Source organism: Watersipora subatra, chromosome 4 (genome assembly GCF_963576615.1).
Source record: "Watersipora subatra chromosome 4, tzWatSuba1.1, whole genome shotgun sequence".
Classification (NCBI taxonomy): Eukaryota; Metazoa; Bryozoa; class Gymnolaemata; order Cheilostomatida; family Watersiporidae; genus Watersipora; species Watersipora subatra.
Window position 1 is genome coordinate 28,817,395 of NC_088711.1, and position 17,529 is coordinate 28,834,923.

The 17,529-nt window shown below is 36.4% G+C and overlaps 1 protein-coding gene across 2 annotated transcripts in view; it reads left to right on the plus strand.

The window, feature by feature from the left end:
• Positions 1-62: 62 nt before the first annotated feature.
• LOC137395311 (peptidyl-glycine alpha-amidating monooxygenase B-like) overlaps positions 63-17,529 on the plus strand; it is a 72,321-nt gene continuing 54,854 nt past the window's right edge. The window contains exons 1-3 of one of the 2 annotated variants that reach the window (XM_068082207.1): positions 63-190; positions 7,591-7,696; positions 13,739-13,881. In XM_068082207.1, coding sequence (XP_067938308.1) covers positions 13,741-13,881 — 141 coding nt within the window. In that variant the 5' untranslated portion in view covers positions 63-190; positions 7,591-7,696; positions 13,739-13,740. The remainder of the gene's footprint in view (positions 191-7,590; positions 7,697-13,738; positions 13,882-17,529) is intronic. The other variant, XM_068082208.1, reaches the window with a different exon arrangement.

Consider the following 17,529-nt stretch of genomic DNA (forward strand, 5'->3'; position numbering starts at 1 on the left):
AGAAGAGATCCAATCCTCGATACATTTTTGGAACCGAACCACAGGCTATGTGTGTAGAATATTGTATGTACTGGCATTGTCGTCAAACGGCTAATGAGATTCTGATAAGAATATTATTGTTTGCTTTCAAACGACGGTGGGTCACAAAGGTGGAGATTGCACATTGAAATAAAAAGAACTAGTATTTTGTGTAAGTGTTTATAACAGGCTTAGAGTTACGTAGCTTTGCTGTCAAGTCTAAAATAATTGCTACCGCAAAATCTGCTCAATCAAAAGTTGAGATACATCAATCTGCTAGCTTTGAAAATTTGTACTTTTGGTGTTTAATTACGTTATTATTTTTTATATTTACGCTATCAGGAAATGTAATACAAAAACACTAATTATGTTGGTGGTCAAAATTGTTTGACATCCGTAAATTAATAGTTATAACAGTTCGTACTAAGAACTGTTGTCTTACATCTTCTTCATAGAACGTACTAGAGCCGGTTGCGGCAAGCGGCACGCCTCATATGTTGAGCAGTTGTTAACACTAGATAATATTGTATTTTATTGCCATATTAGCAAATAATTGTTTATTGTTGATGTGATGTACAGTTTTTAAATTCACGAACAGTCTTTGGTAAAAAGCTGTTGTGATAAACAGACGTTCTTGCATATATAGTAGGAGGATCGCCTCTTCCAGCAGCTCGTGTGACAGTCGTACTAACTCGGTCCTGCATTAATTCATCATAGGAGGTAATTAATGAGTTGTGATTATGGTCAGAGGAGAGGAGTCGCATTAGCAGATTTTGTCTACTGACCTTCCGTCTTTCACATAGTGTTTGCATATTTAAAGTATCTAAAGCTTTGGTGGTGCTATCTCTTTTTTTCAGTTTACATATAAAATGTAGTGCGTTGCTTTGCACCATTTCAAGTTCATGTTGTAGTAGCTTAGTAGAAGGGTCCCACACAGTGGAGGCATACTCAATATGTGGCCTGCAAAGACTAGTATATGCTAAGAGTTTGGCCTTTTCAGGAGCTTTATATAGCACACGCTTAATCATGCCTAACTGCTGTCTCGTCCTTCTGGCTTTGGAGTCTATATGTTTGTCAAACTTCAGGTTAGATTGTAGGATAACACCTAGGTATTTGGTTTCTTCAACTATTTCTAATTGTTCAGTGTCTAGGAAGTAATCAGCTAAGGGAGAGTTATTTTTGTCATTAAAAACCATGACAGAGCACTTAGATACATTAAATAGCATTTTCCATTTGTTAGCCCATGATTCCAGGGCATTAATGTTTACCTGAAATCGTTGTTTATCAGCATGGCAGTTTACGGGTTGGTATATCAAGGTGTCATCTGCAAATAAACTAATATTGCAGTCAACTTGCTGGGGCAAGTCATTAACATAAACTAAAAACAGTGTGGGACCTAGCACTGATCCCTGTGGAACTCCAGATGTCACAGCTAGTTCATCGGATTATAAACCTAAACATACTCACATTAGTATTTTACGTTTATAACTGATAGTCTTATACTTTTATAAAACTGTAAATTTGCACAAACAGTCTAGGAATATGATAATGAGCTCACTAAAACCATTATTAACAATAGTAACAAAGAGTACGTTGCATAAGACTTCGGCAATCTCCAGTCTCGCTTCTTTTATGTTTATAGCTCATGAATCGCTCGTTTTATTAATGCTCTCTGTACACAGTAAGATACAGGTTTTAATTTTTTACATTGATGCAAATAAACTTGCGATCACGTATTAGACAGACTGCTGAAAGTATCAATCAACTCTAAGACGTGTAAGGATGTATTTATTCAATCACATTATTGTTTTCATAACAATCTTCTGTTCTTTACTACCTTTTCTCAAAAGCTATTTATAATAATTTACTAGCTTTTAGCGGAGATGTTTTTGAAGCGTTAAAAATTACTCGATTCAATCTAATTCCCGTCAAAAAATTAGCCATTCAATTTCCAATTCTTTTCCATCATAGATCAGGGAACAATCGTTTTAATTCAAGCAAAATACTGCAATTTAATTAATTATCAATTCTTTAGCTATAATACCTTACAATGAATCAAGTTAATTTAATTCTTTAGACAAAATCAATTCTCTGTCAATTCACCACCTGTCCAATAGCTCGCCTGTTCAGCCTTTTCTGAGTAGAAGATGCTCAACCACACAAATGTTGTTGGGTAACTCTTATGCAAAACAACCTTAGAAATAAAATAAACATTGATTGTTGCAGTTTTGTTCTATTTTATATCATAAGACTGTTTCTCAATGCGCTTGATGGTTACATTTACAAAATATAAGTTTGGTTAAAGTTGCTGGGATCATCTTTGATCTATGGAGGCGTATGATAATGCTCCCATGACTAGATATGTAGTTCATTGGAGCACTAGTTGCATGCAAAGTGCGTGTAATCTACTTAATTTCAGCCAACTTAGGCATCTGCCTTTTGTGTTCATTTCAACACACTATACAGGGACCTGCGTAAAAGTTTTCAGTGATGACAATCAAATTGCTTTCTACAGGTTGTCCAGAATGCATATTGAATAGTACCAGAGCATGGTGGTTCTCAATTATAGAAACTAGCTAACAGATTTGCATCATCACTAACATTGGAGTGATATCACATCAGATTAGTCAGCACATCACTACACAGAGCTTACAGTAACGGCAATAAAAGCAACAACCACTAAAACAATAATGTCTGCCAGCTGACATATACAAACAACGAAAATAGAATAATAAAAGTGAAATTACCTTTATGTGTAGCAGCCGACTCATGATAATTAAGTAGTTCACCCTCCAAGCCAATAACTGAAGGAGCAATGGCTCTCTTCTTCCGTTCGTTGTTGAAGAGGCCTACTCTGTGCTCCTCTGGCTCCTTGATGACAAGAGGTGCCACAGACTGAGCAGAATTTGGCACCCATTTCTTCAGTTCTAAAAACAAATACAAGTTAGTGAAAGCTGTTAGTGGGTAAAAGAAAATTGAAAGCATTGTAAGCAAACTAAATGCAGCAAATTGATATAGTACTGCAATTATTATTACATACCACCATGTCCACCATCTGATGTACACACTGTCAAAGGATTGCCAATATAAAATTAGTTGATTGTGTCTATACATAAATATACATACATATGTATACCTCTCTAAATTAATTTTTTTATTATTGGACTATTGCTTAGAAAAAAATTATTTATTAATCAATTTATTCCATTCTTTGTTCGTAACATAAAATTTTAACATTTGTTATATCATAGTAATTATTGTTTATTTATTAGCCGCCACTAGTAGTAAATGACAATTGAATGTTGTGAGTAACAAATAAATAGATAATAATTACAACATGAAATTGTTTAGATAATAGATAGTCGGGTATTAGTGTAGTTTGAGATACACCAAAGAATGAAAAGCACAGGATAGAGCAATGATAATTAAAGATAATGATCTCTCATTTATCTACTATGTTTAGACTCCTTCATTCATCTCATATTTAGTATAGCACAATAATTATATAAATAAATAATAAACTACTTACCATTGCATGCACCGCTACGTCTGGAGAAAATGTGGCATAATCCTATCAGTAGTGTCCATCATATCTATAGTATGATTATAATAATACTGTAAACAAGATTGGATGTTGTTGTTAGTGAGTTGATGAAATATATTTATTAGATATTGCATAAATTATTACAATCATCAGACTAGTGAAACTACTTATTCAGCTAGAGAAAATCTTGCCAACAAACCACAAAACTGAGAAAAACTAGACCAGTGAACTAGGTTCAACTTACCACTGAGTCCTGAGTGATAAATTTTGACAACTGCATAGGACAAGGCCCGATGCTTGAATGAGGTGTAGTTACATTCGTTCACACGATGATGACAACAGCATAGCTAACCGTGTTGCTAGTGCACAGGCAAACCATGGAACTATACTATGTATATTGTTGCATGGTACATAAATGTTAATACTACATATTATCGACAAATAAAACATTTGATGATATCGAGGTTCATAAAAACATTAAACGTGTGCGGTTTGCATTACTGAATTGCACGTACATCTAACTTATTGGTTTAATAGGATATAACTATCCATGATGGCCTTTCCGTCAACGCAGTTATAAATTACCTGTCATAAAGATACTCAGATAATAATAAAGAGAAGCATTGACTTGAGTCTTTTTGCTTATTAAAAATAGAGAATCGAATCAATTCATCTATGATGACAGTAAAGAATCGATTCAATTCTTACTGGTAGGATGCGCCGAGTCATTTCAATTCAACAGTAAGTAAAAAATACCAGAGAATCAATTCAATTTGTTTGCAAATGAGCCTTAAACCATAACTGCCACATACAACTTTTATCGTATTTTCTAGGTAAATCAGATGCGCTGATTCCGTTTTCGTACTCAAAATAAAGATTGGTCCACTAATTTTCAGAGAAATGAAGGCCTTTTCACAGTGTTTTAATATTGGTCTCGAAAACAACACGATCGGCACAACGAGCTCCGCCCATAAATATGTGATTGATTTATGGGTAAATTTTAAACTTGCAGTAGCAATCTCTGTGAGTTCAAATCCATCAGATTTCAAAATTTTAATTCCAAGATTTTAATAGCTGTAGATGGACATACACAAGCACAGATACACAGACAAACTTTGAGAAATATATACAGACGCTCCCCAACTTACGAACGAGTTACGTTCCGAACGATCGCTCGTAAGGTGAATTCGTTCGTAAGTCGCTTCAGTGCTATATTTTGTATTATAATTTATGTTTAAGGCCTATATAAGTATATTGAAGGTTTATATAAGTATGTTTAAGGCTTGTATAAGTAACCTGTATTGGTTTGTACTGAAAAAAAAATTTAATAAAATGGAGATAATACTTTGATGGACGCCGAGCCATGACACTGCATTTCTTATTTATTGTATGTCTTGTCCTTTTTATTATATTGTTGTTTTAATCGTTATGCTATCACTTATCGTTGTTGTCTTATTTTTTGTATGTGTTGTCCGTTTATTATATCGTTGTTTCACTCGTTATGCTATTGTTATATCTGATATACCGTCATAACACTATCACTTATCGTCACTTAGATTGTTGTCATACCAACGCTCTAGCGGTCCTATTTATTCACCTTGTTAGCCGGTGTTCTTACTGTTTGCCGTTAGCCGGAACGGTTGATATTACTGTATATAAAGGAGTGCGCTCACATAGTTGAGCAGAGCAGATAGCCATTCGCTCCTCGGCTAGTGAAATTTCCTTCGCCAATAAAAAGCTGAATGAAACTATACGCACTCTCTTCTCCTTATTTATTAGTCTAGATCGTGCCAAGTAAAGGCTGGCAAATTCCAGTCCATTTTTACAGCAAAAATAAAAAAAGTTCTTTGCGCACTGGAGATATGATCACGCACTTATGCACTGCAACGAACTGGGCAGAGGAAGGTGGATGCTGGGTGGTGCTTCTGAGTAGTGCCTCTTTCCGCCGCTAATACATCGGTAATACCGTCATTAATAGCGTCGGAAATACGCGCAGAATTGTTCGTATGTACCGTTGTTCGTAACTCGAATATTCGTAAGTAGGGGAGCGTCTGTACATAGATTTGGTAATTTACCATAAGGACAGTGGTAAGACAACTTTTCTTGACCTGCTAACAAAAATCCATTTCATTACGAAAACAGCATTGTTCGAGCTTTCTTGCTGAATTAGGTTGAAAAAGGTTTGTATGAGATCCACTGAAATTATATTTAAAACGAAGCCAGAAACTAATAGGTGATAAAACTTAAGTGATAAAAAATTGGAATTCAGTAAAATAGTTGAAAATACATACTAAAACTTAGCTTTAAGTGTGTGTAGTAAACTAAACTTGTTTGAAGTTTAGTCTCGATTTTATTACGAGCTTGCATTGCTATCACGTTTTTTTGAGCTCATTTTTTCTCGGCGTTCAGCCTATTAAACATCCTGTAACAAGCTAAACTAGATAGCTAAAACTATATAGTTTATCTACCTTTCATAAAAGACTGAGATTATTTTGAAGGCTGAATTTAGATACTAGGCCTAATGGGTTTTAAGACACTCATCTCTATCATTCTAAATTGGACTAAACATCCTTAATTTCCATACCTAAAAAGCTAGCATACAGCACATATTTATGGGCGGAGCTTGTACTGTCGATTGTGTTGTTTTCGAGATGGATATTGAAACGCTTTTAAAAAGCCTTCATGACTTTGAAAGTTAGTGGACCAATCTTTATTTTGAGTACAAAATCGAAATCAGCGTGTCTGATTTACCTAGAAGTAATGATAAAAGTTGTTTGCGGCAGTCATGGTTTTAGGCTTGCTCGAGCAAGCTTGTTAACTTGAGCGAGTGTGTTAACTCGAGCGAGCGTGTTAACACGAGCGAGTGTGTTAACTCGAGCGAGTGTGTTAACTCGAGCGAGTGTGTTAACTCGAGCGAGTGTGTTAACTCGAGCGAGTGTGTTAACTCGAGCGAGCGTGTTAACTCGAGCGAGCTTGTTAACTCGAGCTAGCATGTTAACTCGAGCGACCGTGTTAACTCGAGCAAGCGTGTTATTTCGAGTGCCCATCTCTGGCTATTAGTGCAGCAACAGATGTTATTTATGGTTTTCCCTTTTACCATAAAGTTAATGTTAAGAGCCAAATTTTGTAACACAGAAAGTCTTGGATAAAGCAAGGAAATTTACAAGAAGTCTTTGCGAAAGAATTTGTAATTTTTTCGGGAAGACTTGTTAAAATGGAAAATAACGTTGTGTGAATGTATTTGTATATATCACTAGCATTAAACCGGCGATGCGGTATTTCCTTCATCTTCAACCGGCTTGGTTCTCAAGATTCACTTGAAGTTTCAAGACCAAATATTTTAACAACCTGGTGCAAGGCATGATGCGTATGCGCTTGGTTCATATGGTTCTGAAGGTTAAATGAATTCGAGAAAAACATGGACATGGCTTACGCAGGGTAATAGACACACGCACAATGACCAAGTGGGATTTACATATAAATATATACAGTGTATGTTCACACTGCACAATGACAAAGTGGGATTTACATATAAATATATACAGTGTATGTTCACACTGCACAATGACAAAGTGGGATTTACATATAAATATATACACTATATGTTCACACTGCACAATGACAAAGTGGGATTTACATATAGATATATACACTATATGTTCACACTGCTAAAGTAAATAATTATTTAAAAAATATTTACTGAAGTAAAGCTAATAAAGAACAACACGAAGTATGGAGTTAAATTTAAAAATAGTTTTAAAAAATAATTCATACTTTGCTTTCAGCTGCTGTCAGTTTCAAGGATGCAGTCTATTGTCTTCTCAGGCTGTACTCTAGAATTCATGTAAAAAGCAAACATATATACATCAAGTCATTGCATCCTCTTTATGTAGCCCAACTTTTGAGATTTACTCTTAAATTAGCCCTGCATAAGGTTTGCGTTTTTAAGAGTACATTTTATCTATTTTAAACCTCATGTGTCCCTGACTTGTCTTTACATGTATTTAGCTGATGGCTTTATATTGCAGGGCAACATCTGAGTGAACTCCGCATAAGCTTTTGTGCCCTTTCCTTAGAGATAGTAGACATTACAAAAGCAAGGGTCTTGTTCAAGGGCTGCCAGCAAAGTGAGCGGTAAGTTGGGATCGAACTTAGCACCTAATGGTCACCAGCAGACACCCTTCCTTGCGCCGTCTGTCATGTGTATAGTTTAATGCTTTTTATCATGGATAGTAGTAAGCCTGCTGATCCCTGACCTTTCGTTCATTTCTAATCAGAGTGCCCGTAGGCAGATGTTTAAGGGCCTCATTCTCATGAATCGGAGGAAGTTTTGAGACCAAATACTTTTAGCAACCTTGAGGAAGGCACAAAGCATATGCGTGTTAGGCCTATGTTTGTGAAATCGGCAGAAAAAATGGGAATGCGTAGGGTTTATGCCAGCTAACAGACAGACACACTGAATCAAAAAGTGTGCATAATTAATATACTTGTAGAAGAAATTCAAGTTTTCTTGATTGCGTTATTATCTAGGGACGATTTCAAATTCATCCTTTTTGGTAATTTGTGCCATTAATTGTTGGTGGACATGTCATCTGATCAGCCTTGTTTTTCAATAAGTTACAAAAGGGGAAAATATACGAATTGCAATGCAATTATAATGAATAACCGTATTCGTAACTAGACGTTTGAGAGCTCTTTAAAAATATAATTAGAGTCAGGTAATACACACTATTGTTAATTAGTAGCTTCTAGTACAAAAATGTTAGGGACTACATGGACAGTCAACGAATTGTTATTCTAGCCGCTAGCTGTTTCAAATCACTCATTGAATGTTGTTAAAGGTTGATTTGCAACAAAATTTACATTACAGTTATTTGGTATCGAAAGATTCACCATGTCTTACTTTGCTGTGTGGTATAGGTGCAAAATATGTGGAAATGTGATTACAAACTCCTAAAAGCTCAACAACGAACAGTTAATCGCAGCTATCACGAAACTGCTGTAGATTAGAATCTCTTTCCAAAACGGCTCAAATGGGACGTACTTAAACAAAATGGCTTCTGTTTACATTTTCATGCAACCTCATTCGTCGAAATATTTTCACAAATATACTTCACGCATTCAATAAAATCATGTCTATTGTCTTTCATTATCATTGTAGTGCTGTCATTTTGAGCACTGATATCTCAAAACCGACCATAAAAATTCGTTTAATTTTGTAACCTTAGCTCGAAGAAGTGCATATCATTTTCTGATAAACATGACGAGGCTGTTGGTCACCTGTGATAGTCGAAAAATGCTGCAAAAAATTATTCGCGCTGTTTGGCAAGAAGTATGGGTCACATGATCAGATTACGACTAGGCGATTAGACCAAGCCGAAACAAAACTGTAAAGGAGCGAGCATCTACATTTGGTAAGGGCTCTTTAGTAAAACCCGAAGCGTTTGTCATAAACTAGTGCAATGAGAAGTTTTATATTGAGCCTTTTATTGGCCTTTTAATTCGTGTGAGAACATCACGTGTCAAAACAATAACCAAATGAATTAACTCCGTCAGAGAAATAAACTGATCCCAATCTGATGGCGGAACCGCTGTTTTTTTAACTGCTCGTTTTTGAGCTTTTAAGAGTTTGTAATCACATTTCCACGTATTTTGTACCTATAACACAGCAGAGTAAGACGTGGTGAATCTTTTGATATCAACTAACTGTAATGTGAATTTTGTTGCAAGTCAACCTTTAAGGTTGTAATTGTCTCCAGTGTGTTAAAACATGCTGTCCTATGGATGGTTGAAATAGTAATAAACAGCTTGATGAGATACTGTTAGTAACTAATTCAGGTTTTGAGGCTCCCCTAGTTTGCTCATATTGTTTTTACTTCCATAGAATGTCTAGACTCTAAAAATACTCCATCATGCCCTCTTTGGAATCTGAGTATGGATGATGGTTGGGTGACTTCACTAATGTGCCATCACATTCGAAGGGCGATTTCCCTACTTGTGCCCCAGAGGGATACACATCATAGAGTATCTAAAAATATCTATTGCCGAATGGGCATATGCAATAAGCATTCACTTGGAACAAACAGTGCGCCTGTGAGCATTAACTCTCGTCACAGTGTGTAATAACACATCAAGAGGATATGCCTTCCACAGCCTATCTGGCTCTACTACCGCTTTACATCATGTTCTTCAGTCAAGGCAAAACCTACTGTAGTTTGTTGCGAAATTGTGGTGCAATTGAAATTACACACCATTTGTGTAGCTACTAGGTATACCCTTAACACTTAAGCTCGGAGAATGGGCAATTTGTCCACTGATCTCATTATAGCTATGCTTTCTTCAGTTTACATCTATTATGATACTGAGGAGCTTAACTTAAATCTTTACAACTTAAGATGAACTGCTACGCTGCACACAAATCATTACTAACACTCCACACTAACACGATATTCACAAGAAAGTATATGAAGATTTAGGATGGCTTACAGGATTTGAGAACCTGTGAAAACTGCGCATATACATGTAGGGAATATCACTGGAATATCAAGTTCATCGGTAGAACTTGAAGCGCTGTGTTATTTAAGGCAGAGGTGATAGTATGGGAAACAGCATAATGTTTTAGCTTATCCGTAGTCGGGTGGCTGTCCGCACTGTATGCTGCTGCTTAGTCACGTTCTGTAGAAATGGTCGGTAAGTTACTTTTTAGAACTCTCTAGTAGGTACTACTATGGTGTAGACAGTTTGACGTTTAAAACATGCTCTTGTCTTTCACACTCACAAGTGCTGCTTAAATTCTTAGGTAGGGCCTCGAAGACATCATCTTATAGGTACAAATCAGGTGTAAAGCCTATTGCTACTTATTGATTGTATTATGCAATCGCTCTAGCGTTGTACTGCTCCTTCTCCTCTGACGTACGCAATTACTATTTTGTGGGTTATTTTTGTTTGTTGCTGGCTAGCTCTGCCAGGTCAAAGCACAATCCCAAGACAATTGTTAGGTGTTCACGTAAACTTGAGCATGTTTTTGGAAGATTCAGTACTAAAGTGAGTAAAAATACAGAAATACTTTAGAACCTGCGATACACTGAAAACACCAGAAATCAAGTTGGTGTAAATCAGAGCTGAGCAATAAGGCTAACCATCTAGTCGTATTTAATACAGTCTTTCATATTCTTCTTATTTCAGTTATCATTTGAGTGACAAATCATTTTCATCTATGTTCACACCTGGCATGCTCGGTTGTTTACCAAGGTTTTTGTATCAATCTTTGCTAATTGCATCTCTACTCTCTTTAAAGAAAACACTTTAAAAGACTATTGTGAACTCGATACTCAACTCCATATGGTGGTGACCTATATGGTGGTGACCTATATGGTGGTGACCTATATGGTGGTGACCTATATGGTGGTGACCTATATGGTGGTGACCTATATGGTGGTGACTTATATGGTGGTGACCTATATGGTGGTGACCTATATGGTGGTGACCTATAAGGCGTGACCTACAAGGCGTGACCTACAAGGCGTGACCTACAAGGCGTGACCTACAAGGCGTGACCTATAAGGCGTGACCTATAAGGCGTGACCTATAAGGCGTGACCTATAAGGCGTGGCCTATAAGCCGGGACCTATAAGCCGGGACCTATAAGCCGGGACCTATAAGCCGGGACCTATAAGTGGTGACATATAAGTGGTGGCATATAAGTGGTGACATATAAGTGGTGACATATTATAAGTGGTGACCTATTATAAGTGGTGACCTATTATAAGTGGTGACCTATTATAAGTGGTGACCTATAAGTGGTGACCTATAAGTGGTGACCTATAAGTGGTGACCTATAAGTGGTGACCTATAAGTGGTGACCTATTAGTGGTGACCTATTAGTGGTGACCTGTAAGTGGTGACCTGTAAGTGGTGACCTATAAGTGGTGACCTATAAGTGGTGACCTATAAGTGGTGACCTATAAGTGGTGACTTATAAGTGGTGACTTATAAGTGGTGACTTATAAGTGGTGACTTATAAGTGGTGACTTATAAGTGGTGACTTATAAGTGGTGACTTATAAGTGGTGACTTATAAGTGGTGACTTATAAGTGGTGACTTATAAGTGGTGACTTATAAGTGGTGACTTATAAGTGGTGACTTATAAGTGGTGACTTATAAGTGGTGACTTATAAGTGGTGACTTATAAGTGGTGACTTATAAGTGGTGACTTATAAGTGGTGACTTATAAGTGGTGACTTATAAGTGGTGACTTATAAGTGGTGACTTATAAGTGGTGACTTATAAGTGGTGACTTATAAGTGGTGACTTATAAGTGGTGACTTATAAGTGGTGACTTATAAGTGGTGACTTATAAGTGGTGACTTATAAGTGGTGACTTATAAGTGGTGACTTATAAGTGGTGACTTATAAGTGGTGACTTATAAGTGGTGACTTATAAGTGGTGACTTATAAGTGGTGACTTATAAGTGGTGACTTATAAGTGGTGACTTATGAGAGGGGGCATATCACCAGTGACCTACAACACAGCAGAGTAAGACGTATAAGTGGTGACCTATTATTAGATTATTAGATATACGCATCAAGTCAACCTAGACAGGTGGAATCAAGTCAACCTAGACAGGTGGAATCAAGTCAACCTAGACAGGTAGAATCGAGCTCTAAATATTCTAAACATTACATCTAAACTGAAGTACCACATGACTTGGGCCTGTTATAGAGCTGCTCATATGTCACGGCTTATAATAAGCCGTGACATGTTAGAGCACTGTAGGCTCTATTCACTGCTTCACAATTCCTATTTTCCTACTAAAGCTGTTTCTGCATGGTCCTATATTTGGGTATTTGCTTTGAATTTTATTGGCACTAAAACCAGCACATTTGTGTATGCTGCAATGCTTTGACATTATCTAGATTTGAGTAGACATTAAAATTCACAACTCGCATTGAAGGCGATGCGAGTTGTGATATCAAACATTTCAAATGTAGATATCAGTAATAAAAAAACCAATATTTCTTGGAACTAGATATCTTACGCTCTGCTAGAGGTGTGAGATAATAGACAGGTTATATATCATTCTACTAGCTTCATCTGTGCTTTCCTTTAGCAAACTATTTGTTTTTGTTATCAAGGGTTAGTTCTATTATTATTCGTGGCACTCATTGGCAGAAGTCCATTTTGTGGCAGTAATTGTTTCTGCGGTTTCAGCTCTTAGGGAGTTTGGCATTGCTACAATGGTTTGTCAAACCCAATTTTATGCCTGCTAGCAAGCCTAGTAGGCATGCTAGCAGGCCTGGTATGCCTACCAGCCTACTGTGCTTACTCTCTGATAAAATCCTTCACATCGGTCCAAGTTCTAGTTTCGAAATGTAGGTAGAAAATAAGAAGGCATTTAAGCCAGAAGGAACCAAGGGCCGTAAAAGGATGCCAAACACTCATATCAAGTGACGTTAAATATTTTGCATGATTTTAAGGTTAACTATTTTCATAGCAACTCCAATTCAGTTATTTGTGTGTTAGATCGATGCAAGGTTTCAAGTAGTTTAGCTTCCTAGCTCACTTTATTATGCAGACTTAAATGCATGAATAGAATAAGAGAAAGTGAAAAAGCGTGTCTAGCCTGTTCAGTCCTTTATCGCTGCACAGAATGCTCTGACTGGCTAGATTTATAAGTTATGCCATTTCTTGTTATTGCAAATATTTGAATTCTGAGACCCTTCCACAAAAAACATTAAATTATGTGTAGAGCTGAGTTTCCGTGTATAAATTGTCATGACATTTTTTTTGTCTGCTGCTATATACCGTGAAGAAAAAAACTACAACTTTTGGCTAGCTTCATTTCTGTTCGGTGGACCCACCACTGCAAACATATTAATAAGAGTACTTGAGATCACCATTTGGTATTGCGAAAACTGACATCACTCTTATATTGTCTTTTATCAGTAATGGAGAGCTAAACAAACAATCAGTTTCAAGTAGGAGAAGGTATCTTGTCCATTAAACTAGAGTGTGGAAGGTAACGTCTATGCCTTTCAGATTATCAGAGAGCTATAAGGAGAAGCTGGTATTTTGATATCATTATTGCAGTATGTTTACACATCACGTACGCAGTATACCATGATAGTTTTCTAGCCTATGCGCTCATCTTTATGGTTTCTCATCACTTGCTACAGGTATGAAGAGGTCATTGGTTGGCCTGAAGATGTCTTTCCATCATCCACTGATATGTCTAGTCATGCTGCTAGTTACTTGTGATTCCCTGCCCTCTGAGATCGTCAGAGAGGAGATTCGGATGCCTGGGTTTCGTCCTCCTGCTGTGAGTCTCTGACTTAAAAGCTAGTGGGAGACAATGTTGTGCTGAGATAAATGGTAGAGCTTGTTGGGAGTTTGGACCTACAGTCATACCTTTACATACTTGCTTAATGCCTTTGGGATCGAGCTTGTATGTCAAGGCTCCTTTATCTAAAATCAGCATTTTTACGTGAAATAACTGAATTAATCTGTTCCTACCCTCTAATAAAAGCACCTGAAACAGAATTTCACAATGGTTTTAATTGTTCTGAGTTGCCACTTGATGGCAACAAGTTCGGTAGGCTGCACTTTTGTGACACTACGTAGCATAAACTTCAAATTTAATTTAAAAACTTTGCATGCTAAACACTCGCGCGCACGCACACACACTTGAAAATAAATTTTTGTACTATTTTCTCGGGCTTTGCTCTATGTACCTCGATCTTTAACTCACTTGCGCCTTCACTTGAAACTGGCCTTTTTAAAAAAATTTCAAACTTATCGGCGAGAAAAACTAAGTGCTGTTCTCATAGGTTGCCTCTCGCATACTCAGTCACCTAGCGGCCACATTGAGACCTGTCTCGTACGCTCAGAATTTTCCTCGTATCTCAAATTTCTCATATGTTGGGACACTCGTATGTCGAGGTATTACTGTAGTAGTTTAGAGAAATAACTGTTTATTTATGTATAAAATATTCATAAAATATAGTATTAAGTCGTTTCACTCACAGCGGATAGCTGACCATACATGTATATAGTTCCTAGTTGTACATTCCTGTCTAGTACTCTGGTTAGTAGAAGAATGTGTATACGTATAGCATCCAGTCTCGGTAAACCTGATCAGATGTGACAAGATTGTCAATCAATATCCAATTTTCTAGTTCCGCAGTTGTAGCCTATTAGTAGGTTATATTAGTAGTCACTATTAAATGCCTAGCCTAGTTTCACAGCGTCTGTTCCGCAGCGTCTGTTTCGCAATGTTTGTTCCGTAATGTTTGTTCCGCGACGTTTGTTCCGCAACGTTTGTTTCGCAGCGTCTGTTCCGCAACGTCTGTTCCGCAACGTCTGTTCCGCAACGTCTGTTCCGCAACGTCTGTTCCGCAGCGTCTGTTCCGCAGCGTCTGTTCCGCAGCGTCTGTTCCGCAGCGTCTGTTCCGCAGTGTCTGCGCAGTTGCTAATAACTCCTCCACTCGCTCCTATGCTAGGTATTAAAAAGAACTGTAACATAGGCCTAATCATTTTATATAATTTATAGGCCTACACGAATAACTTTTTAAGATTTCGATTGTAGATTGGTTGAAATCAATTTTCCAAATCCAAATCAATCTTCCATTTCTTCATGTGATAAGTTGTTTAGGGTGTTTTATCTTTGCCTCTGCAGTACTTCATATAATTAGATGCAGTACTCCATATAAGTAGATGCAGTACTTCATATAAGTAGATGCACTGAAAGATAAAAAGCATTTGCCTCATTTCTAATACGGCTAAAAATGGGAGATTTTGCATTCGATTTTTTGTTATATTCAAATAAGTTTGATGAATGAGAGTGTAAATTTAATTTTGTTGACTTAGGGATGATTGCAGTAGTGATGTAATATATTGTATAATATAATATATACTCAGCTAGGTGACTCTACTAATAGTGATGTAAATATATTGTATAATATAATATATACTCAGCTAGGAGACTCTACTAGTAGTGATGTAAATATATTGTATAATATAATATATACTCAGCTAGGAGACTCTACTAGTAGTGATGTAATATATTGTATAATGTAGTATATACTCAGCTAGAAGACTCTACTAGTAGTGATGTAATATATTGTATAATATAGTATATACTCAGCTAGAAGGCTCTACTAGCGGTGATGTAAATATATTGTATAATATAGTATATACTCAGCTAGAAGACTCTACTAGCGGTGATGTAAATATATTGTATAATATAATATATACTCAGCTAGGAGACTCTACTAATAGTGATGTAATATATTGTATAATATAATATATACTCAGCTAGGAGACTCTACTAGTAGTGATGTAAATATATTGTATAATATAATATATACTCAGCTAGGAGACTCTACTAGTAGTGATGTAATATATTGTATAATATATACTCAGCTAGGAGACTCTACTAATGGGAATATTTGTAATCTCTATATTAATATTAGTTGAATAATAATACTAGGGTAATAAAAAAGTCTTTGCGCAGAAAACATATTTTTATTTAACATATACAACATTTTCCATTCTAACTTTTAAACTTTATATCATGAGAAAAAGTGTTTTTGTGCAGTTCAAATATATTAAGAAAAAGACAATGAATGCATGGAAGTGTTTGTATAAAACAATTGACTATTGCAGCAGAAGCTTGTTGTATTCAAAGTTTTGATGGACGATACCGGTACCTCAGGATACTGGTACAAACGTAAAAATGAGCTATTGAACTTTCTTTGTCTGACACTTTGTCTGACTGAACTGAGGGAGAATGTAGAGGCAATTCCTACTCCAGATAATACAATTGTCCATGTGAAAAGCATTTAAGCTTTTACAGATTCATCAAAACCGGAAATATGAGTGTAACACCACATTTGAAATTGAAACGGCACATTTAAAAATTGTAAATTAAATCCGGTAATACTAAAAAATTAGCTTTTAAAAATATTTAAAAACAAACGTAGGCAAAAATTAATATTAATTAATATTAATTTAAAAAGTTAATGTCTTTGAGAAACTGCTTTATTGGTCAAGCATGGGCTTACATTGACATGTTCAGTCGAGCCGTTGAAAACTCTTAAGGTCTACAAAATATATTCTTGTTAAAATATTAATATCGCTTTATAAATTCAAATTACCGGTATGAAATGACTAGTGGAATGCCCGGCGGTCACGGCTATTAAAATTCAGCTTATAAAGTATGAACATTGAGAGATAATGGGAGTTGCCTGCCACTTGCTATTAGCCTGGCACTTTGCCAATGGCTAATTTGAGTGAGCTTACTAATAAAAGCAAACCACTTGCTCTCACGGGAGAGCACGCATAAAATTACGTTGTGCCGTCACGGAAAGCGATAGCATGTTTTCACTCACATAGTGACATATATCATCCAATGAACCTATCAATGTCATGTAGCTAAATTGGTAAGGCACTTGCCTGGCAAACGGGAGGTTCCGAGATTAAATCTTCCGCGATGTGGATTCTTCATTCCAATATTTTAATAGCTATAGCTGGACCAACTGAACTACATAAACACAGATTTTGAGATTTACATATATGTATCAGAATGTTGAAAGTTATTAATAAATTAGCGAGTAACAATATAATACCTATAGCGACCCATATAGTCAGGTAGTGTGGAGAAGTTTGATGCAGCAGAACATTTTCATTTTTATCATATGAGAGAGTGAGGATATAAAGGTCTGTTAAATCAGTTTTCACACTCTCGTCAATATTGCAAATCATATTCTGTTCATGATAAGTGGTTTATGCCCTCCCTATGGGCCTAGTTAGCTCAGTTTGCAAGAGACTGGTGCTCATCTAACTAAGAACAAATGTGTGTCTCAACTTATCGCTGTTGGTACATTACTCAGACACGAGTATGTAATATAATAAGGTCTCACACCAGATAGCATTTATTACACTGACACGAGTATGTAATATAACAAGG